The 22,524-nt window shown below is 42.0% G+C and overlaps 1 protein-coding gene, 1 long non-coding RNA gene and 1 pseudogene across 3 annotated transcripts in view; all 3 read right to left on the bottom strand.

Moving 5' to 3' along the window:
• Window positions 1–21,634, bottom strand: part of LOC147277651 (mitotic-spindle organizing protein 1A pseudogene) — a 56,850-nt pseudogene extending 35,216 nt beyond the window's left edge. The window contains exon 1 of the transcript XR_015123956.1: window positions 21,527–21,634. The product of XR_015123956.1 is annotated as a mitotic-spindle organizing protein 1A pseudogene, transcript variant X1 (transcript). The remainder of the gene's footprint in view (window positions 1–21,526) is intronic.
• LOC147277653 (uncharacterized) lies at window positions 204–1,346 on the bottom strand. Its single transcript, XM_086255376.1, has 3 exons — window positions 1,261–1,346; window positions 1,081–1,146; window positions 204–1,006 (listed from the first exon to the last, which is right to left on the bottom strand). Exons 1-3 carry the CDS (start codon window positions 1,294–1,296, stop codon window positions 362–364), a joined length of 747 nt encoding a protein of 248 aa, XP_086111502.1. The 5' UTR covers window positions 1,297–1,346; the 3' UTR covers window positions 204–361.
• Window positions 1,449–1,996, bottom strand: LOC147277652 (uncharacterized). Its single transcript, XR_015123743.1, has 3 exons — window positions 1,887–1,996; window positions 1,673–1,801; window positions 1,449–1,588 (listed from the first exon to the last, which is right to left on the bottom strand). It is a non-coding gene; the product is annotated as an uncharacterized LOC147277652 (long non-coding RNA).
• Window positions 21,635–22,524: the final 890 nt, after the last annotated feature.

Raw genomic sequence — 22,524 nt, 5'->3', positions numbered from 1 at the left:
AGGTGTTAGGAAAGGGGGCATATTATTTGAAAGATTATGATGGTCAACTTCATGATGCCCCGATCAATGGCCGATACTTGAAGAAATATTACCCGACAGCGTGGGAATTGATGGAGAGAGGAAATGAATAATAAAAATAAATTCGAATTGCTAAGGTCAACCGGAGTGCACATATATCATGGGACGGTTGAAATCACAAAAAAAAATAGGGCCAAGAATGGCCTAATATCCCAAAATAGGCCAGAATCAGCCTGCCAAATACGAAATATCTAAAATGGCCTAGAATGATAAATAAAAGCTAACAAAATGCGGCCAAAATACATCACAAAAGGGGCCGAAAGCTACATGAATGAGAAAAGATCTAAACCGGGCGAAAGAGCCCAAGGACTGCAGTACTAATCAGCTGCAACAGATAGCGAACCGAAGCCTCGGCAGTCGCGTGCTCTCCCTCAAGTCCCTGAAAAGAGGCTTGCTCCCCGGAAAGACTCTTAAGCCTGGAAATGCATGGCTGGATCCCTTGGGACTCTCTATCCTCCTCGGCTGCTAACTCAGTCAACTCGAGCTCAATTTCTCTCTTTTTGTCCATCAACTCCTGCCGACAGAGACACCGCTCTTGTTTCTTCTTGTACTTCTCTTCTAATTCACCTCGAACAATCTGGATCTGAGCGGGAAGTCGTCGTACTGCCTCAAGGCGACTAGAAATACCTAAGTATCGGTCTAGAGCAGACCGGAAAGCAGGCATCATCTGCTCAACCATAGTCGCGGTGGTAGACTCCAATGCACCAGCCTCAGCCAACTGCCTAAGAGATGTGTGAAGGCTCGTTTGGTAAGCCTCGCCAACCATGGCCCTAGGCTCCCGATCGAACAGATCTCGGAATGTGGCATAGAGGTCAGGAGACTGAACACCAGTAGAAGTAGGTGTGATGGAAGAGGCCGTGGGAACAGAAGTGGCAGCAAGGAGACCATCGACCCCCTTCCAAATATCATCACTCGAACATGCAGAACCCTACACCAAAGGGGAATAGGTCAGGATACGTGCTAACCAAGTAGGTTGTAAGAACTTTGAGTTCGACAACTTACATCATGAGGTTGAGCAGATAGGCCGGAATCGATAATGGTGGAGGCATCATTCTGACCCGCGGCCACCTGAAAGGTAAAAAGGTGTTTTTTGAGAAACATTTTGAACAAGCAAAGTTAAAAGTTGATAAGAAAAGAAAAGCAAAAGCTCACCACACGGCTAATAGGAATAGAGGATCCTACCTCGGAATGACCTGAGTGAGGCAATGATGTCATCATAGGTTGGCCGGCATCGGCCTGAAAGGGAGCATCTCGATCAATAGTATAGTCCTATAATACAATATTAAAAAAAATAAGGTGACAGAGCATAAGTATGAACAAAGGATAAAAGTACAATTATAGGACTTACCTCTACATGGCCGGGAGAGCTGGCGGTATCAGTAACTGGTGCATCAACAGTTATGGTCTCGTTGTGAGTAGGGACATGGCCCGATGTGCTCGTCTTCTCAATCGGAGCCTCAGAAGAGGTAGAACTTAAACGAGCGGAAAACTGAATCACTGGGCTCGCTACCTACCAAGGATAGTCAAGGGATGAACTTAGTTGGACACAAAAGAAATCAAGATGGGCTTCAAAGAAATAGCTCAGTCAACTTACCCGCGGGTCAGGCGAGATGATAAACTGAACCGGCGAGCTGTCGTCAGGAGCAGATTCTATCACTACGGTAGTGTCTGTTTGGCCGTGTTTGTCGGTCGGAGGAGTGGTTGTGACAGAAGAACTCGGGCTCTAAAAAAAAAAAAGGGTGGTCATACTTAAATAAATAAAGAACGGCCAACAAACAAGCATGCGCCAACAAAGTCAAGAAACAAACCTGGCGGACGGATTTCTTAGGTTTCTTGGTAGGAGCTTGGTCGGACAATTCCTCTTGATCGCTCACTTGATCTGCAAAGAGAAGGCCAACCAAGGTTAGAAAAGCTTGATACCATGAATAGTGAAAAAATCAATAGACAAGAGATTAACCTTGGGTGGAAATTTTGCGTTTAGTTGCCGCCATTTTGAATCTTCCTTTGGGTGGCGGAAGGATTGGAACATTCTTGATCGGCCGAGTACCTAGAGCAAGCAAAAGATTGAATAGATCGGCCAACATATATGGGTAAGTCGGCCTGCCTTGGACTTCTTGTGATTCATGGCTAGCCTGGCCGGAATAGATGTCATCTGTGGCTCCTCTTACTTTATCCGCTCCAACCCCATTATTCCCCTTTCTAGTAGAACCTATCAAGACAAGAAAACGGTTAGAATTGTCAACTAGATATAAGGGAAGAAAAAGAGAAAATAGAAAAGTAGGAAGAATGCATACCCAAAGTCTGGTCCTCGTTGGTTGCCTTGGAGGGCTTGGGTTTGGTTGTTTTCTTGTAGTTGGCCGACACCGGGCAAGAGGCAAATACAATATCGGCCTTATCTTTGGCCGGGCTGTTAAACCATAATTTTGTGAAGTCTACCCACCAAGAGGTAAACTCGGACGACGCACTGAAGTCAACATCTCGAAACGGCACTTCAAAGTTTTCCAAAAGGCCATTGTTGTTGGAAATCAATCGGTCCATCGATCCATCACTGAGTTCAGCTCGCCAAACCTCATGTAAGTTTGGGGAATATATGTTTGGTAACAGAATGGCTTGTCTAAAGCCAAATTGGCGGCCCACGGCCGAGGTCCAATAAAGCTCACCTCCACACGTGTAATTGGGCGGACTACCAAGGACAAATCCATAGTATAGATCACGCCCAAGTAAAATGCTAGTCCAAAGATCCTTGTGCTCACTTTTTCTTCTATCATCATTATACAAAGAATTTAGTGCAAGTTTGAGGAAGGATGGGTAGCTTCGATCTAAACAAGTGGAGAAGTTGGCCGGTGAGAATGTGGATAAGTTGTAAAAGTAAGTGAAATACTCTTCCACCATCCGCTTCTTAGTGGGTGTGAGTGGAAGTATGCTCTCACCTAGCACTCGGTTTGGCGAAAACTTGGTACCAAATGGGCGAGCCTCCGGGAAGTACACTTGAAGCCATAATTGAAACAACCATAAAGGGCCCGAAGTGTGGTAATCCAAGGTGGTCTCACCATGTGTTATCTTTTGAAGGCCCCGATATAGATAAGCCAAAACTAATGGACCAAGGGCGATCGGGTCATCACCAACTAGGATCTCGGCTAGAGGTTGGAATTCTTTGGTCATGGTGCAAGAGGCCGGGCAAAATATGTACTTGCACAACCACACATGAAGGAAAGCTACATGTTCTTCCATAGAGACTTCTCCGGATGATTTGCATCCACACAGGAACAATGTTAGAAAGCCACTTTGCATAAATTGCTGGCCGAATGAACTTGGCTTCTACAAGCTTTTCTATTTCTTCTTTCACCCTAAGTTCTACTTCTTTAGACATTCGTCGGGGTGGTTGTTGGAATGGCTTAAATTCTTCTTTGATCGGAAGACGATGTTCCACTAGCTGGCGATCGAGTCCGGGCATCTCAGTATAATTCCACGCAAAGCAATCCTTGAACTCCTTCAGAAGTGACTCAATCTCGACTCTTAGCGATGGTTCCATCAAGCCGCTGATGTAAACCGGCCTATGTTCTTCAGCCGTTCCCAAGTTTACTTCGATCAAAGGGTCTTGGACTTCAGCCTTAGAGTCATCAAGCTTAGCCGGCGCTGGATCCAATTCTTCGATCTCTAAGAGGTTCTCTTCAGGCCCTTCTCTTAAACACTCGATGAGATTGATCTCATCCTCATCTATCCAGGCCGTTTCTTCGGCCAAGTGCGTTGACCATCTCTCCAACGCTTCATTAATAGTTTCTTTAATTTTGTCTGTCATTGGATATGGATATTGTTGCAAACAAGTCGACCAAAGATGGTTGTTCATCTTCAATCTTGACTTCCCCTTTCTCAATTCCAGCCAATTCATTGGCCGTTATCCCCAAAGTCTTGGTTCCATCCACCAAAGTTTGGAAGGTGACTCCTTCCTCATATAACTCCGCATCAACAAAGTTGGCGGAGGCTGGGAAAGGCCGTGTATCGGCCAATATAACGTCAAGTGTATTGTCCTCATTCCAAAGAGCTAGTAACTGGTGCAAAGAAGATGGGATGCACCAACTACCATTGATCCAATCTCGACCAAGGAGTACGTTGTATTGGGAGTTCGAATTAACTACAAGGAAAGTTGTGTTTCTTCTTTTCTTCCCCACCGCTACTTCTAAAGAAATTGATCCCAAAATCTCCTCATCATCCCCTACAAAAGAGCTTATCCTCACTTTTGTTGGACGCAGGTCGTGTTGTGTTTTCTTCAGCTTTTTTAAGGTTGATAAAGGCAAAATATTAGCGGCAGCTCCATTATCCACAAATACCTTATTCATTGGCATTCCCTCAATGTGTGCACGAATGTATAATGCCCTTACTTGCTTGGCCATTGCTTCTGTTGGTCGACCAAGGCATGCTCTCAGCTGGTTGCTAAGGTTGTCATTATGTTTTTTGAGGCATGCCAACCGCTCATCATTATTCTCCTCTTGGTTTACTACCTCCTCATCAATTTCTGCCCAAGCCTCTTCTTCAGCTATAACATCACCCTCCAATTGGGCCACTTGTTCTGGCCTTGCTTCGAATTCCAAAGGTAATGTGATAATCATGCCACACTCTGATGACCCTTGTGTTCCGGAATCATAAGTAATCTTTCCAAAAGGCGATATCTTCATTCGGGGCTTCTTCTCCCCTTCCTTGTCATTACTTTCTTCCTCTCCGACCCCTTCTTCATCATATTCCTCATCGTACTCGTCGTCCAAGTAGTCATCCTCTCTGCCTTCATATTCCATGTCTTGGTTAGGTTCGGCCTCCTTTTCCTCTTTCTCTTTGATAAGGTCTTTGTTCTCTTCTGTCAGCGGATCAGAACTTGGTGGAATAACCACAGAGGGAATGAGGGAATCAACCTTAACTTGGTCGACCTCCTTTTCAGGAGTTAAAACCGTTTTTCGGTTAACTTTACTTTCAGATGGTAAAACCATAGATTGGTCAGTTTCAACTTCAGAAGCTTCGACCATTTGTTGGTCTATTGTAATTCTAGAAACCTCATTCATAGGTTGATCGGCGTCAACTTTGTTAATTACGATTTCCTTCTTTCTGGTCTCGAATGCACCGGTCAAGTGAGCTTCAAGCATGCTTATTACTTCCTCTTTCTCATCTGGTATGACCAAAACCTTGGTCCCTTCGACCATTCTATGCACCTTAGGCAACACAGTCGCATTACCCTCGGTTGAACCATCATTCTTTAGGAGCTTGACTTCTCCTCTTCTCAATTTTTCCCTTAGGTCAGAACCTCTCCTAAGTTGAGCCTCCCTTTGCTCAATCCAAGCTACTTCTTCTCGACATGATTGAGCGTATTGCCTTTGAACACGCCGAGTTTGGGTTCTTGACAATGGAATCATAACTCCATCCTTTCCTTTCTTATACCATACATTAGGCTCGGCCGGAGTGGGTTTAAAAGTGTTCTTGCCTGGTTTCGGCATAGTAACATGAGACACGTCTCGCTTTTGGCCGTCGGCCACTGATACCCAAAGGCTTCTTTCCTTTCTTTCATATGGCTTGGAAAGATCTTCTGCCACATCATATCAAAGTGTCCTCTGGTAAGGCCGTTTGTACGGCCTACGGTAATTATTCTCATAACTCCGTCTTGGTTCATCTCCCAGCACAAGCTTTCTCCTTGGGCTACGAAGTGGGTAGCCGTTAGGTAGAGCCATGTCCTCCACTTTTCCTTTGCCTTTATCTCTAAGTTGGAAACCAACTGGTTTCCTCTTGACATAATCATCAAAGTCAAGGCGACGTTTAGCCTTACTCTCTGGCTCAATTCTTCTTCTAGGGCTATGAGGACCATAATTTCCAGGTGGTGACATTTCAATCAACTTACCCTTGCCTTTGTCTTTAGGATGATGCTCGACCAACTCCTTCATCTCATGATCTTGGTTAATCTTTTCTTGCCCTTTGTCTTTTGGCTGAACTATGATTGACTCAATTTCATTGTGATCTTGAGTCGGCGAGGACACATTTGAAACCTTGGCCTCCGCCCCTTTTTCTACCCTGAAAGCTTCCAGTGCCACTTCACATTGGCACCTACTACATAGCACGATTCATTTTATTGGAGCCGATTTCTCTTCCGGCCGAGTTGTTAGCTTTTCAATCGGCCGATATTCTTGCCTCTGAGTTTGCCCCTCATGCGGTTGTGCTAGTCTATGCTTTCCCTCTCCGACCTTTTTCTCTCTTCCTCGATCAGAATCTGGAATATGTAAGTTGACCATGTTAACCTGCATCTTGGGGAAAGGATCTTTCTCAACTCCCATCACGGCCTTTTCTTTCTCTGGGAAGCGTAAGGTTCCCTTGTCAATCAAGTCCTGCACAATATTCCGAAAGACAACGCAATTGGCGGTCTAGTGAGTCCAACGCAATTGGCCATTGGTCAGCTTGATAAGCTTCTCGGCCAATAGTTGATCGAATATTTGTTCACCCTTTGATAAATCAAAGGTAAATGCTCTAGTGGCGGATCCTTTCTGCTTGGAAGAAAAACTCACTTGTTGCACTTTTTGATCTTTGGACGCCTTCACCAAGGCCTTGCATACATGAGGCTTGGAAATCATAATCTCAGCCGCATTGACCTCGGCTGATTCTTCATCCGATTCAACTTCCACTTCCTCGAGCTCTTCTTCCATCTCCACCATTTGAACACTTGACTTATTTTTGTTCCATGCAGCCTTTGCTGCCATTCTTTTCTGGCGTTCTTCCCTTAGAATAGCTTCATATCTATCCACCCTCATGACTAAATCATAAAGATCTCGGAACTCCATCCCTTCAAACTTCTTCCGAAGTTCCAAAGACAAACCATTCTGGGCTAACTTCACAAATTCGCTTTCGGGCAAAGGGACAGTGCATCTACTTCTTGCAAGCCTAAATCGAGAGATATACCCTTGAGAAGATTCTTCAGAATTTTGCACCAAACGGGCTAAATCAGCCATCGACACTTCTGGTTCGTGGCGATAGAATTGTTCATGGAAAATTCGCTCCATAGTTTGCCAATTTGGAACCGAGTTGACCGGCAAACTAACATACCAGGTGAAAGCAGCTCCAGTGAGTGAGTTGGGAAACATCTTAAGTTTCAGATTATCATTGTTTGCAGCTTCAGCACACTGGGCCGTGAATCGGCCTATGTGTTCAATAGAGGATAGATAATCTTGACCGGAGAACAAAGTGAAATCAGGAACTCTAAAACCTCTTGGGTATTCCGTTTGGTCCACAAAGTCAGGGTAAGGTCTTCGGTATACTGGTCGGATTGTTCTCCTAGCTAGAGGTCCATACATGTCTTGGACGACCATTTCGATCATATTCCTATCAATTCCCACTGGGGCTTGGCCGAGTCCGACTTGAATGCCCCCAGCAAAGTTGTTGACCGCTTGATGGTTACCCCCTGGTTTTGGGCCCGGCCATTATTCTGGCCGTTACCATTGCCCCCCAAACCTAGATGAACTCGTGGTTGGTTTGCCAAAGGTGGCGGTCTATAGGGTTCAGGAATTTGCACTTGATTGGCCACGGGTGGATTCTAGCCCTGACCCCCTTGAAGAGCTTGGACAATGTGCTGTCCAATTTGGATACCCATACCAGCAATGTTGTTGGCCATCACGTTGTTAGCCCGTTCAATCCGGTCTAACGTAGTGTTCACCTGGATAGCCACGGTTTGTAAATGAGTCTGGGTGACCCGACTTTCCTCCCTCACCAAGTCGATGAGTTGTTGGACATCCTCTATAGTAGCCGGATTCAGCTGGAGTAGAGGGTCAATTTTCTCTGGTACATCTTCAATTGTAACTTCACCATATGATCCATCCTGATTCTTTTGGTCCATTCCTTGGTCCACAAAGGTCGGAACGTGATCGTTCCCGCTTTGTTGGCCAACTTGAGGCCTCTTTCCAGAATCGGGGTTGGGATGATTGCTTGGATTCACAACACCGGTCGCCTTGCCAGCGGGTTGGTTGCTTGGGATGGCCTGATTCTTCGTCATTGGATCACGATAAGGAACCGGATTACGGTAAGGATTCTCCTGATCATGATTTGGAAACGCACGAGTATTAGCAACCATGCAATGTTAGCAAAGACAACAAAAAATGTCCCACCGGGCGTGCCAAAAATATGTTCACTCGTTTTTAGCCAAGGTTGGCCAAAAGCAACACTTTGGTCCGTTTTCGTGTAAGTGCGGGGCGTGCCACCGTCAAGCCAAGTTTTGGCTCAATCGGAATGTGATAGTGATTGGGTTGAGTAACTGCGCCTAAATTGATTCTTATCAAGCGATTGATCGGCCAAGCTAGGAACCACTCTTGGCCTAGGTTCTTTTCTAGCCTCGGGGACAAGGCTCTTAAAGGCCTAGTCGGAATCGGAATCCGACCCACTAGTTGGCCTCCTTAAAATTACGTGATCGAACTCGTGCACAAAGTGGTGCAAGTGCCCAAGCAAAACAAAGAAACTATGGATAACAAAAATATAATGAAACTCAATACGATCTTGACCAACCAAGTTAACTTCAAAATTCAAAGAAATAATGAAAATAGCAGGCATTAGATTGAGGGCGAATGAAGGAAAAACTGCATTAAAGTTGAAATCAAGACAAGCAAAGTTGCATGAAAAGTAAAGAAAAAAACTAAATCGATACCACAAGCCTTTGAGAAGGATGATGGCAGAGCTACAAACCTAGTGAACTAGAACTATTGAGAACCTAAAAGCGCCTTGAACGGTAGCAACTAAGTAAAATTGAAAGCAAAATAACTTTGAGAGATTCTTGAGAAATTTGTGAGTTGATTGCTATGTGTTGAATGTCCTCTTCTCTCTTCTGAATGCGTCTATATATAAGGGTTAGGATAGTAATGGGCCATTACTTGGCCCGGAATTCCCCCTAGACTCCCTGTACAGATGGGATTTGAACTCTCATGAAATTAGGATTCGACCGAATTCTTCTTTGATATCCACGTGATCTTGAGTATTGATGGTCGATGAGAATCCATTCCAAATTTGAACTCTTTACTTTGACGAAATTCTAGCTTAAGTAGAACTTCTTGGTGGATGAGAAATCCTTACGTGACTTGGGCAGAGCCATTATTGGCTAAGAAATTTCATCAAGAAGCTTTCGGGCTCGATCAAACTCTTTGAGGTTTTAAGATTAATAAAAATTCGGCCCAAATATTGAAACCCAAACTTAATTAAAAAATTAAAATAAAATGAAACGACTCAGCCTCAATAACTAGGCTGGAACCAACTCTTTTTATTTTTATACCCAATAATAAAATTGCCCAGCCCATTTTTATCTTCGATTGGACCAATTTCGTTATTTCAAATACATAACCCGGCCTCAAACTAGGCCGAAATTATTTCTCTTTGCTTGAAATTATACATGGCCTAGCAAATTGCATTTAGTTGGGCCAACTCATCTTATAAAAACATGAGAAAGAGATGACCCGACCTCTCAATAGGCCGGAATTACTCTTTTATTTGATACGACAAAATGAATTGAGCCACTCAATAAAATATTTTGGCCTTTCACCCACACAGGTCGAGCCACTTTCATGACCCCTCGCCAAAATCCGGCCTCCTCTAGGCCTTTGAAGCCACTTCACAAAATATTTTCGCCCAGCCTCTTGTAGGCATTTTCTCCCGGCCTCTTGTAGTGGGCGAACAACACTTTTGAAACCAAGGGCGGGGTAGCCCGGATAGATTTTAATTGATCACTTTCATCATGCTCACAAGGTTGGGTGATCAACATAGTTAATATTTGGGCAAAATAATCATGAAAAGAGATTGGGCGATCAAATCATAAAAAATAGGGAAATAAAGTTGCCCGGGCTATGTAGATAGTATTTGGGTGTAAAAAATGATAGAGTAGTTGGGTGGATGGAAATAATGAGAAAAAAGCAATCCAGGCCAATCATAGGATATTTTATGGGTGGAAGTAGCCTGGATAGCCTAGAAGAAATTTTAGTAGAAAAGGAGAGGAGAGAGGCTGGACAAAATAAGGAGAAGGAGGCCGGACAAAACAAGAAGAATGAGGCCGAACAAAACAAGAAGAATGAGGCTGGACAGAATATTTAGAGGCTTTGGGTGGCCAACTTCCATGTCTCTTTTTCAAAAATAGTTTGGGCCCACTTAAAAATAAAACCACTTTTTGGTCTTTAAAAATATGTATTTGGCTAGGCATATATAAATATACATATATTTATTTTTAAGCCAAATATCTAATAAAATAATATATATATATGTATATATATATATTTATATATTAGGCCATGCCACTTACTGTAGGTTTTCAATTGCATGTATATATATATACCCATACACTTATGCAATTAACGCCACCTGATGTCATCTCTTTCAATTGCATGTATATATACATGCAATGTAATTAATGCCACTCAATGGCATGCTTTATATATGAAGTATGTATATATATATATATATTGTGTGTGATTAATGCCACTTACTCCAACAAGCTTCAGACATCACCTTTCCTTTTAGTATACATACACTCTGGCACCTTTTCCCTCTTTGACCTCTAGTGTATATATATATATATATAAACTCTTTCATCCCAGAATTACACCACAAAGCCTATCACTTGTCAGTAATCATTGCATTTCTTTTATACCACTTTCTTTGCAAAGCCAATTCACATGGCTTATAAGTTATGTCCCGTACAAATATATGTATATATATTCAACCTCCTTCACTTTGCGTATTGGAAAACCCAACAATTCCTCTTCCACAAATAAAAAAAAAAAACCCACTGCTCCCTTATGCCGACAGCACTCATCGCAACTCCCTTTCTTTTTTTTTTCTTTGATCCAGACAACAAACAACAACTGCTAGTTGGATATTCAGCCACCCAAATATCAAAATAAGTTACTACCCATGCTTGCTCTTCGTCTGAAATACTCAACCATTCATTTGGTTGTCATCTTGTGGTTTTTGGAACTCCATTAGCAGCCCCCTTCAACTCTCTTGGTTCGGTGGTAATACCGCACGCCATGTGTTCGATTTAACTCTCCACTTAGCTTGGCATGACTCAAACTTCATGAATGAAGGTAGGTTGGCCTCCTCTCCACAACCATTCCCATTCTACTTGTCTTGCCATGGTAAATGCTAATTTATGGCCCAAACACCAGTAAAATAATAAAATTTGAAGCTGAAAATCAAACTTTGAAAATCCAAGTTTTCAAACTGAAATTGATACTGTCAATTTATAAATAAATAACTTGAGCTGAAAACTTTCTTCTCAAACATTCTCAATATACTGAAAATCAATAAAACTGTTCAACTGAAACTGTCTTGCTTAAAATACTCATCACTTAAAATACTTAACAACTGAAAAGACACACCAGTCAGTTACCCGGAGAATCTGTCATACATGCGCAGAGCCGAGAATCTGTCATACGCATGCAGAGCCATAAATTCTGTCATACATGCGCAGAGCCGAGAATCTGTCGTACGCATGCAGAGCCATAAATTCTGTCTTCGTGCACGCAGAGCGGCCCCCAAAGGGCAAAGCATCCCGACACACGGCCCAAAGCCTATATGTGTGCCGTGATGGGTCCCAAAGACCTATCTAATCTGATTGTAACGACCCGACCCAAAGTTGACTTTTAAAACTAAGAGACTTTCGTCTTTGACCTTGGGTCCGTTTGATAGATCTCGAGCCTACGAGTTCGTAGACACGCGGCACGCGTCAATCGGAGCTACAGTTTGAAAGATACGAGCATTTGAAGGGAAGGGCAAATTTGTAATTTGGTAGGAGTGGGTTTTAAATACCCAAAATCCAGAAATTTCTGGACATTCTCTCTCCTCTCTCTCCTCTTTCCCCGATCCTCTCCCTCTCCCGCGTGTCTCTCCCTCTCTCACTCTCGCCGATCTGCCACCGGCGCGTGGCGGCGCGTCCGGCGGCGGATGGGCTGGGTTTTCGGCCCACCAGCATCGCCGCCCTCTCCTCTCTCTACCCCTGGCCTCCGTTCAACCCAGAAAAGCCCCGAAAACCCGAAACCCAGTCTAGACCCGATTTGAGCCTCGCCGTCGATCTGACTGTTCCGGCTAGATTTGGGTGGCCGGACCCACTGGGTCTTGTTCGCCTCACCACAGCGAGTTCAGCCGTGGTGTCCTCCTGCTCCGATGATGCTCCACGACGGAGCAATGAGCTCGGGAAGCCAAGTCGGCCGCCAGCTTCCGCCGCCGTTTTCGGCCATTTCCGGTGAGATTTGGCCGTCGGTCAAGTTGTCAAAAATGATCCTCGAGGTATGGGCCTTCTTTCCCCCTTGTTATTGCGTGTCAATTTTGAGAATCTAAAGATTTGAAATTTTAGGGCTTGTACCCATTTCGGGTTTGCCTTGAATTGAGCCCACTTGAATGATTTCTGAGTTGTTTTTCATCCAATTGAAGTGCCTAGGTTGAATTTGGGTTGATTTTTAGTTGAAAAATCAGTTTCTTAGATTATGCCGCCGCAGCCACCGCTACCTCCGCCACTTGTGGCGGCGGGTCAGCGGCCGTATGTCTCTTTTTGCCCACATGGAACTTCTAGGAGATCCTTGGAGGTTGTTTGGTGAGTTCTGTGAAATTTCTGTGTTGTATAAGCCGGGCAGCCACCGTGTGTGGTGGCGGCAGCCCGTTTTTGACGATTAAACGACCAATTGTGAATTATGTATATTTTTAAGTTGGTTGTCTGGTCTTAACAGGTACACGGGCTCGGGAAATCTCATTCCCGATGCCGTTATGCTGCCGGATTTGGTATCCGAGCAATGGCACTGTGAAGGGTCTTTCGGTCTTTTACGTAGTTGAATTGTAAATGATACTTATCGGATTTTAATGTAGAGTACTATTATTGAATGGTCTGTTTTATGTGTTTGTTGCTTTATGTTAGGAAGGCTAAAGGTAGGATTTGGATCATGAGAATGAATTGATGAGGATCTGAGGTTAAGGAATTAATTTGGAATTTTAGAGTTTTTCCTGAGGATAATGGCTGAATTAGGAAAGAAATGTTTTTTGTAGAAGTAAATAAATGATGATTAGGCGACTATTACACCGATTTGATCGAATCGAGTATTGAGAAAGTATTGGTATGATTTGAGTGACAAACAAGTGGAGGGTCGTGAGTAGGAATCAGTCTCGGAAAGGTTTCGGGGTAGTTCGGAGTAAACAATGAGTGGATTTTGGTTATGATTGATTATTTATACAATGTTGTTTAAGACGTTGTGATTTGAGGAGAGACACCTCCTTTTGATGAGTGGGTTTGATAAGGAGAATTTAGAAAAGAATATTTAAAGGCTGCTGTGTAAATGCACGTGTTGACCGGTCGAGCCTGCCTGTGTAAAATGCACGGGATTGTGGCCAGGATACGAGCCTGCTCGTATGGAGAGACCCCTCCGTACGAGATTGTGGCCAGGATACGAGCCTGCTCGTATGGAGAGACCTCTCCGTACGAGATTGTGGCCCGGATACGAGCCTGCTCGTTCGGAGAGACCCCTCCGTACGAGATTGTGGCCAGGATACGAGCCTGCTCATATGGAGAGACCCCTCCGTACGAGATTGTGGCCAGGATACGAGCCTGCTCGTTCGGAGAGACCCCTCCGTACGAGATTGTGGCCAGGATACGAGCCTGCTCGTTCGGAGAGACCCCTCCGTACGAGATTGTGGCCAGGATACGAGTCTGCTCTTACAGAATGACCTCTATGTGCGAGATTATGGCTAGGATTTGAGCCTGCCCGAGTGCGGGATTTGTGGCCAGGACATTTTATACAGTACAGGTACGAGAATGATGTGAGTTTTAAGAATAAGTGTTTTGAGATATCAGATTTCTAAGATAAATTCAGTTCAGAGTTTGATTTACGGTTGATGGGATGTAAAGAAAATGGTTTTGAAAGAAGAGATTTTTTTGAAAGTAGTTATAAAGCTGGAGGATTTCCATGAAACGAAGTGTGTGAAATTAGATAGATGTTTGTTTGGTTGCTTGTATTGCATTTGTTTGCTAGGACTTAGTAAAGTCTAGGCTTGAATCGTGAGGACGGAAATGATAGTGTCTATGCGTTGAGGATATTAATTAGAATGTGAATTTGAGGAATTTGGTTCATCTTGTTGCTTGGATGATTGGTGATGAAACTATTATGCAATTGAATAATTATAGATTTTATTGTGGATTATTTATTGAGTATGGAATTGAAGAAATTATTGAGGACAATTATTATAATGTAAGTTCACTCTTACGAGCTTTAGTGAGCTTACCGGGTTTGTTGTATAACTCGGTACACCATGGATGCGGTGTAGGATTTGTGTTTTTCAGGATAAGCAGGTTAAGGAAGCAGTGAGGAGAAGACGAGACAGTGGGACCCAGAGAGATTTATTTAATTGTTCTTACTCAGTGGTTTGTTGAAATGTTTTTGATAGAATTATATTTACTTATGTTGTTGTGTATGGCTCAAAAGTAAGAGAAAGCAGATTTAATAGTTTGATGTTCAGTATTTTCATGAGCTCGAGGTTGTGGGGCGTTTCACTGATAACCTGGAAGGGCACTGAAGTGGGTGGTTTGAAAATCAATAACAACTCATAATCTCATAAATAAAAAACCAATCTCAATTTAAACTCAGGAAAGAAGAATTTAAAAGCCAAACTTTAACTCAAAAATCCTTTAGCTTAAATTCAAACTCAATATAGTCAAGTAATAGAATTTAATCATCAACATATAAAACATTTCAGAAAAATTAAAAGTTAGTCCACTCACAGATATAGCCCTAGTTTCGATCCTCCGCCAGATCGTCACGAGCCACGGTCGTCTCGCCTATAAAATAAACAACAAAAACATAGATTAGTCTCGGTTCTACGACCTTTAAAGGATGTGTGTGTGGAGTCTAACGTCCCACTCGACTTCGTTCCTATGCGATTGGTTTACGATCTACACGAACTGACCAATAACACTTCCACAACCGCCCCTAAGGTTTCCCGGCTCAACCTAAGTTCACCCAAAGATCCAAAACAAATCCCAAACTTAAAAAGAAACTTGTCCGAAGCTCACTTCGATTCTGAAAGCTCGTCCTAGAGTGAAATCGATATTAACAAGGTCTCAAACTAGTTCTAAAATAACTTCGTTTTTCTCTAACAATAATCGACACATCCAAAACCAACAATTCACACCAATTTGTCCACTAATAATCCCTTAATTATGAATTTACAATGGGGTTCGAATTTACCGAAAGTGCCGCCCAAAGTGACTGCCCCAAAACAAATTTTTTGCCGAGAAATGCCTAATTCCTCAAGCCCACTCAATCCTTCCATCTTAAACCACAATTAGGGTTCCTAGGAATAGAATTTATTATTCATAACAACAAAAATAGTCCTCTAGTCCGAAAATTAAAGAACAACCCGAAATGGTTTCAAAAACCCAGAAATTTCAGATTCCCAATTACTCGAAATTAATCAACGGAAGTTTAGGGAAATGGAAAGGGAAGAAATCTCACCAAAAATAGAGGTGAAAGGGGCTGAAATTCGGCCGAAATCCGACGAGACAGAGGGGTGTCTTTGGCGTCGTTACTGTGCACGTGGGTCTGGGCTGACTGGAGGAGGGCCGAGCTGAGCTCGTCGGCGTCGGGGGAGGCTCGTCGGAGGTTAATTGGCGACTGCGAGAGGAGGTCGGCGGCGTGATTTTTTTTTTTTCTGGTCGTGGTGGTGCTGCACAGTGAGGTGTGCGGGAGAGGGAGAGAACACGGGAAGAGAGAGAAAAAAATGAAGAGAGAGAGAGAGAGAGTGGCCGGGGGAGGATGGTCGGCGCCTGGGGGTGCTGGCCGGAAGCAAAGGCAGGCAGGGGTGGGTGGTGGCTGCTGGGTTGTGGGCGCAGGGGAGGGGTGCAGGAGTGGAGAAAAACAGAGAGAGAGAGTGCGAAGAGAGAGAGACTAAATAGAGGGAGAGAGAATGTTCTAGAGAGAGAAACTTCTAGAAAAATCTGATTTTTAAACCCAATTTGTCCATTTTACGAAATTGCCCCTCACTTCAAACGCTCATATCTTTCAAACTGTAACTCAGATCAACGTGTGCTTCGTGTCTATAAAATCGTGGGATCGAAACCTATCTAACGGACCCAAAGTCAAAATCGAAAGCCCATTTATTTTAAAAGTCAACTTTGGGTAAAGCCCCAAATTAAAACAAAAATAAAATAAACAAAAATTTTAAATCCAAACCCTTATTATATTCCAGATAAATCTCAAAATCTTTCAAATACAATTCAACATCTTTTAAAAACCTCTCAAAACCATAGTCAAATAAAAATTTAAATTTCTAGTGAAAATTTGGGTCGGGTCGTTACAACTCAGAAGAGTCTTCCAGTGAAGAAGTCTTAGGTCTAGAAGATAGCACGGAGGATGGTTATTCAAGCTCAAGCAGTCAAGACTCAGAAGTCTCTTGTTTATGCAAAAGGGCTAGGCAATTTGAGGTAAATGTTCTAACTAGCCAAGATAATCTGTTGTTAGACCTAATTGATAAATTAGAAGACCCTGTCCAAAAAAGACTTGCTTTAGAACAATACCTAGGAACAATAAAAGATTCACAGCCTATGAAAAGAAAGGAAAGCACTTTTCCTTCCCCAGTAGAACCTTATAGCTTTCAACATATAATTGAAAGGGTAGAAACTTCCCAAAGAAAGGAAGCCCAAGAACCCTCTATCTCAGATTTAAAAAAAGAAATTAATGAGATAAAAGGAGAAGTAAAAGAGCTTAAAGGAAGGATCAATCTTTTAGAATTAACCCATCTTTCAGAAAGGTTTGAAGAACAAGAATTCGAAGATGAATTCTCAGAAGAAATAGAAAATTTAAAAGGAAAAGGAATAGAAAATCCTAAAACAGAAGATTTGACTAATTCAAACCAAATTAATCAAATTGATAGGATTTTTTCCTAGAGATGGTTTGTTGAAATAACCATAAGAATAGGTCAGAGCTATGAATTTACTACCCAAGCTTTCATGGACTCAGGGGCAGATTTAAACTGCCTAAGAGAAGGTATAGTCCCAACAAAGTTCTTTTCAAACTACGCAGACTTTGAATGCTGCAAATGGAAGAAAGATGAAAATAAATTACAAACTTTCGAATGTTGCAGTTTGTAATAAAGGAATTTGTTTAGAAACATCCTTTTTAATGGTAAGGGATCTTTTCCAAAATTGTATTTTGGGAACTCCGTTTCTTAACATGTATATCCTATGCAGGTTACCAATGAAGGTATACAGGCTTCAATTCATGGTTCTAACATTTTTTTCCAATTTATTCAAGAACCACAGGTGAAGTTTATCAATAACATCAGGGATAAAATTGAAACGAAAGAAAGATTTCTTTTCTCTTTAAAAGAAGAAATTCAGCATAAAAGAACAGAAGAAGTCTTAAAGACTCCTCAGGCCCAGGTCCAGGTAAAACTGATAAATGATACTCTTGAGAAAAAGATCTGTTCTGATTTACCTAATGCTTTTTAGAACAGGAAAAAGCATGAGGTCTCGTTGCCATATGAGCCAGATTTTAAGGAAGCCCAAATACCAACTAAAGCCCGGCCCATTGAAATGAATAGTACTCATTTAGAACTGTGCAAAACAGAGATTAATGATCTCTTAAGAAAAGGCCTGATAAGGAAAAACACATCACCCTGGAGTTGCCCAGCTTTCTATGTTGAGAAAGCTGCTGAAATAGAAAGAGGAGTTCTCAGGTTAGTAATTAATTACAAACCATTAAACAAACCCCTAAGGTGGATTAGGTACCATTTACCTAATAAAAAAGACCTGTTGAATAGATTATGTGAAGCCACAGTTTTTTCAAAGTTTGACATGAAGTCAGGCTATTAGCAAATCCAAATTAAGGAACAAGAAAGGTATAAAACTGCCTTTACTGTCCCTTTTGGGCATTATGAATGGAATGTAATGCCATTTGGTTTAAAGAATGCCCCTTCAGAATTCCAGAACATCATGAATGAGATTTTTAACCCTTACTCTTCATTCACCATTGTTTATATTGATGATGTCTTGGTTTATTCTAAAACTTTTGGACAACATGTCAAGCATGTAAAAATCTTTCAAAAAGTTATTATAGATGCAGGACTGGTTGTTTCAGCCAAGAAAATGGAAATCTTCCAAACCAAGGTAAGATTTCTTGGTCACAATATTTTTCAAGGGACAATAATCCCAATTGACAGGGCTATAGCATTTGCAGAAAAATTTCCAGACGAAATAAAAGAGAAAACTCAACTGCAGAGGTTTCTAGGAAGCCTAAATTATATTGCAGACTTCTTTCAAGACCTTGCTAAAGAAAGCAAGATTTTATATTAAAGGTTAAGAAAGAACCCTACTGCCTGGATTAAAGAACATACTGAGGCAGTAAAAAGGCTAAAAGCCAAGGCAAAAGAATTACCATGCCTTTCTATTCATATGCCAGAGGCCTTTAAAATAGTCGAAACTGATGCCTCAGAACAGGGATATGGTGGAATCCTAAAACAAAGGATTCAAGGTAAGGAACAATTGGTAAGGTTCACATCAGGTATTTGGAAGCCAGCCCAACAAAATTGTTCAACAATAAAAAAAGAAATCCTTGCAATAGTTTTGTGTGTAACAAAATTTAAAAGTGATTTATTGAACCACACCTTTTTAATCAGGATAGATTGTAAAGCAGCTAAAGATATTTTAACTAAAGATGTGAAAAACATAGCTTCAAAACAAATTTTTACTAGATGGCAAGCAATTTTATCTGCCTTTGATTTTCAAATTGATTATATCAAAGGAGAAAATAATTCTCTCCCTGATTTTTTAACAAGAGAATTCTTGCAGGGGAGGAATTTGCAGGACCAACAAGCTGAGCCAGAAACAAACCAGGGACCTAAAAGGACTCATGGAAGGAAAAAATAAACAAAAAATGCAAGATGAGGAACCTAAAAGGTCTCCTTATATCCCTTCAATGGAAATCCCCCTTGGACCCATTGAAGATGTTCACATAGAACTCAACCCGGCTGAAGTAGCAATGTTATATTTAATAGGGCATTTACACCCTAAATTTGAGGGAAAAAACCAGTTTTTCTATGAAGCAATTCTCATAGAAACTGGATCGGTTAAAATAATCCACAACTACAGAAACGACTCTAACAGAGTCATTGGGTTTTCCCAATTATATATCTTAAAGATATTATCTTTGAAAGATTGAGGTTCTAACCCAATGTCTAAAAGACGTTTTAGAAACCCAAAAATCTTCCCAAATTACTTCAGTTATTTTGATTACCAGCATGCATGGGAAAATGCTTTATGTCTTTAAAATGATATTTTTTTACATTCCTGGTTTTTCAATTTTCAAATCAGAGATAAGAAGCCCCTTCCAAATTGGTTTAAAGCTTGGTTTCTTACTTGGGGTCCTTCTATTGATCTCTTGCCTTTAGAATTAAAAGATTCTTTTTTCAGATTTAGATCTTCTAATTTTGATTTGGCAGACTACTGTGAAGCTCTTATTTGGTTTTTCTATCTTTATGATATGATTTGAATCCTAAAATGAGTTTATGAAATTTCTCCCCCTGAGGAAGATGATTTCATCTGTCTTCCGCATCTTAAAAGACATTTTTTTATAAAATTGTGGGACAAGTTTCAAATTCAGCATTTGCTTCCTTCCAGATTTAAAATAAAATCTGTTAATGAAGTTCGGACAGGTGCTAAAGAAGCATCTTCCTCTCATCCCCAAAAGGAATCTGTTTCTGTCCTTAAAGGACTTTTATCTCAAATTAAAGTAGCTAAAATAGCTGATCCTTTCTTATCCCAAGCTGACATCAAACAGCACCTTCTTGAGGCTCTTGATGAAGTGGACAAGATATCAACATCCGAAACAGAAGAATTTGATACTCATCTAAATAATGAAGATGACTGTGAAGGGATTTTTCCCCATCTTTACGGATAAAGTTGTCGGCCATTTTTGTAATGCCCCGAACCTCGGGCCCATAAAACACTGAAACATCAACCTTGAAAATCTGTTTTCTCTTTCCTTTGAGCCATGCTCATAAATTTAACTAAAAACAATTTTACCAAAAACATTTAAATGAAAATATTGTGTGAAAACAATTAAATAAAACTCCCGAGTCCCACTGCCTCGTCTTCTCCCCACTGCTTCCTCAACCTGCTTAACCTGCAAAACAATCACAACCACACTGTACCATACCCATGGTACACCGGGTCATTCAAACAAACAACCCGGTAAGCTCACTAGAGCTCGTATGAGTGAAATAACTTCAACAAAAATCCTCAATGATATCCTAAATTTTCATACTTAATAATAATCCACAATGCATAATCACCAACATTTCCATTCTCATGATTCAAGCCTAGACTTTACCTAGTCCTAGCCAAATCAAATCCTAGCAACCAAATGCACACAAGCACACAAAGCAACAAAAACAAACTATCTAATTTCACTCACGTCGCTCTTTGAAATCTTTCAGCTTTAAAACTATTTTCAAAGTCTCTTCTTTCAAATATATTTTTAATCTCCTCAACCGCAATTCAAACTCTGAAGATAAGGCTGAAAACTTTCATCTCAATAAACCTCGATGTACTGGAAAGACAATAAAACTGTTCAAGCTAAGAAATATCAAATCTGAACTGAATTTATCTTTGAAAACTGATATCTCAAACACTTATACTTGAGACTCACACTATTCTCGTACTGTAGACAATGTCCTGGCCACAATCCCACGCACGGGCAGGCTCAAATCCTGGCCACAATCTCGTATGGAAGGGTCTCTCCGCACGAGCAGGCTCGTATCCTAGCCACAATCTCGTACGGAGGGTTCTCTTCGCACGAGCACTGCTGTACATGTACTAACACAGCCGTCGTTCAATACTCTTTAAGTCTCTACTCATTTTTGAGATAAATGGTTAAACATTTTTCCATTCTTTTCAAACTCTCCTTAACAATCCAACTCATCAAAAGTCATCAAAAGGATGCTTTCCCTCAAAACACAATGTTCTCGAAACTAACTCATACTTTCATTGTTTTACAGTATACTAATGCCCCTAGTAATTCTTCTCAGATTCACCTCTATAAAGGTATCATCATCAACACGTACTTTTTGTCTGAACTATAATGAATCTTTTTCGAAGTTGATTCCTACTCACGACCCATCGCTTTTCTGTCACTCAAATCATACCAACACTTCCTCAATGATTAATTTGATCGTTTTGTATAATAACTGCTTAATCATCAATTCATTGATCCTCGAAAATGGACATTTCTCATCTAATCAGTAATTAATCTCAGGCAACTCTATAATTCCTAATTGATTTCCTAGCCTCAAATCCTCATCAATTCCTTCTCAAGATCCAAATCCTACACTTGGCATTCCTAACCTAAAGCAACAAATCAAACAAAACAAATCATTCATCTACGGTACTCAACAATATAACTAGTTAAGTTTCACTCACTGTTTAACCACGTAAAATGACAAAAATGCCCTTCTTGGCTTCTTTGCTCAGATCTCCAATCGAACAGCATAACAGCATCGGGAATGAGATTTCCCGAGCCCGTGTACCTGTTAAGACCAGACAATCAACACAATTACCAATCAGAAACACAAATTGGCCGTTCGACGGCCGAGACGGGCGGCCGCCACCACACACGGTGGCTGCTCGACCTTCAAACAACACAGAAAATGCCTCAAAACTCACCACCGGACCAGGAAAGGCTTCTGGAGGTTCCGAAGAGGCATACCGACGAAGAAGACCACCCAAATCGCCGCCACACAAGGCGAAGCTACAGTGGCCGTGGCTGCAAAATAGGAAAATCGGAATCGAATCACAAATGGCTCAAACTAAGTACACAGACACGAAGGAGACGCCGAGAGGAGCCAAAACGATACCTGAGTAGACGGCCAATTCTCGCCGGAAATGGCCGAAACTGGCCGGAGAAGACGATCGGCCTTGTGGCTTCGATTCGCCGCCGTGGGAGGTCGTCGGAGCATGGGGTAACCACTGGGAGGTTCGCCGTGACTTGGGGAAGAGAACCCAGGTGGTCCGACATCGCGTCGTGGCCGGAAAATGCAAATCGCTGGCGAGAGCCTATCTCGGTCATCGCGTCGATTCTCCGTCGACAGTGGTCGACCGGCGATGGGGAGGGCTGCTGGGGGTCGGCGACGGCGAGAGGAACTCGCCGGTGCCCGCCGTTGGTCGAGGGGTGGCCGAACGGTGAAACTGCTGAGGGGGAGAGCAAGCGGAGAGAGAGAGAGAGAGGAGAGAAAAGGGAGACGCAGGGACAGAGGAGAGAGAGTGTCCCAGAAATTTCTGGATTTTGGGTGTTTAAAACCCACTCATACAAAATTACGAAATTGCCCCTCCCTTCAAATGCCCATAACTTTCAAATCATAACTCTGATTGACGCGTGTTGCGTGCTGCGTGTCTACGAACTCGTGGACTCGAGAGCTATC

Source organism: Dryas octopetala, chromosome 8 (genome assembly GCF_963921425.1).
Source record: "Dryas octopetala chromosome 8, drDryOcto1.1, whole genome shotgun sequence".
In the NCBI taxonomy this organism is placed as follows: Eukaryota; Viridiplantae; Streptophyta; class Magnoliopsida; order Rosales; family Rosaceae; genus Dryas; species Dryas octopetala.
This window is presented reverse-complemented; position numbering and strand designations above follow the sequence as displayed.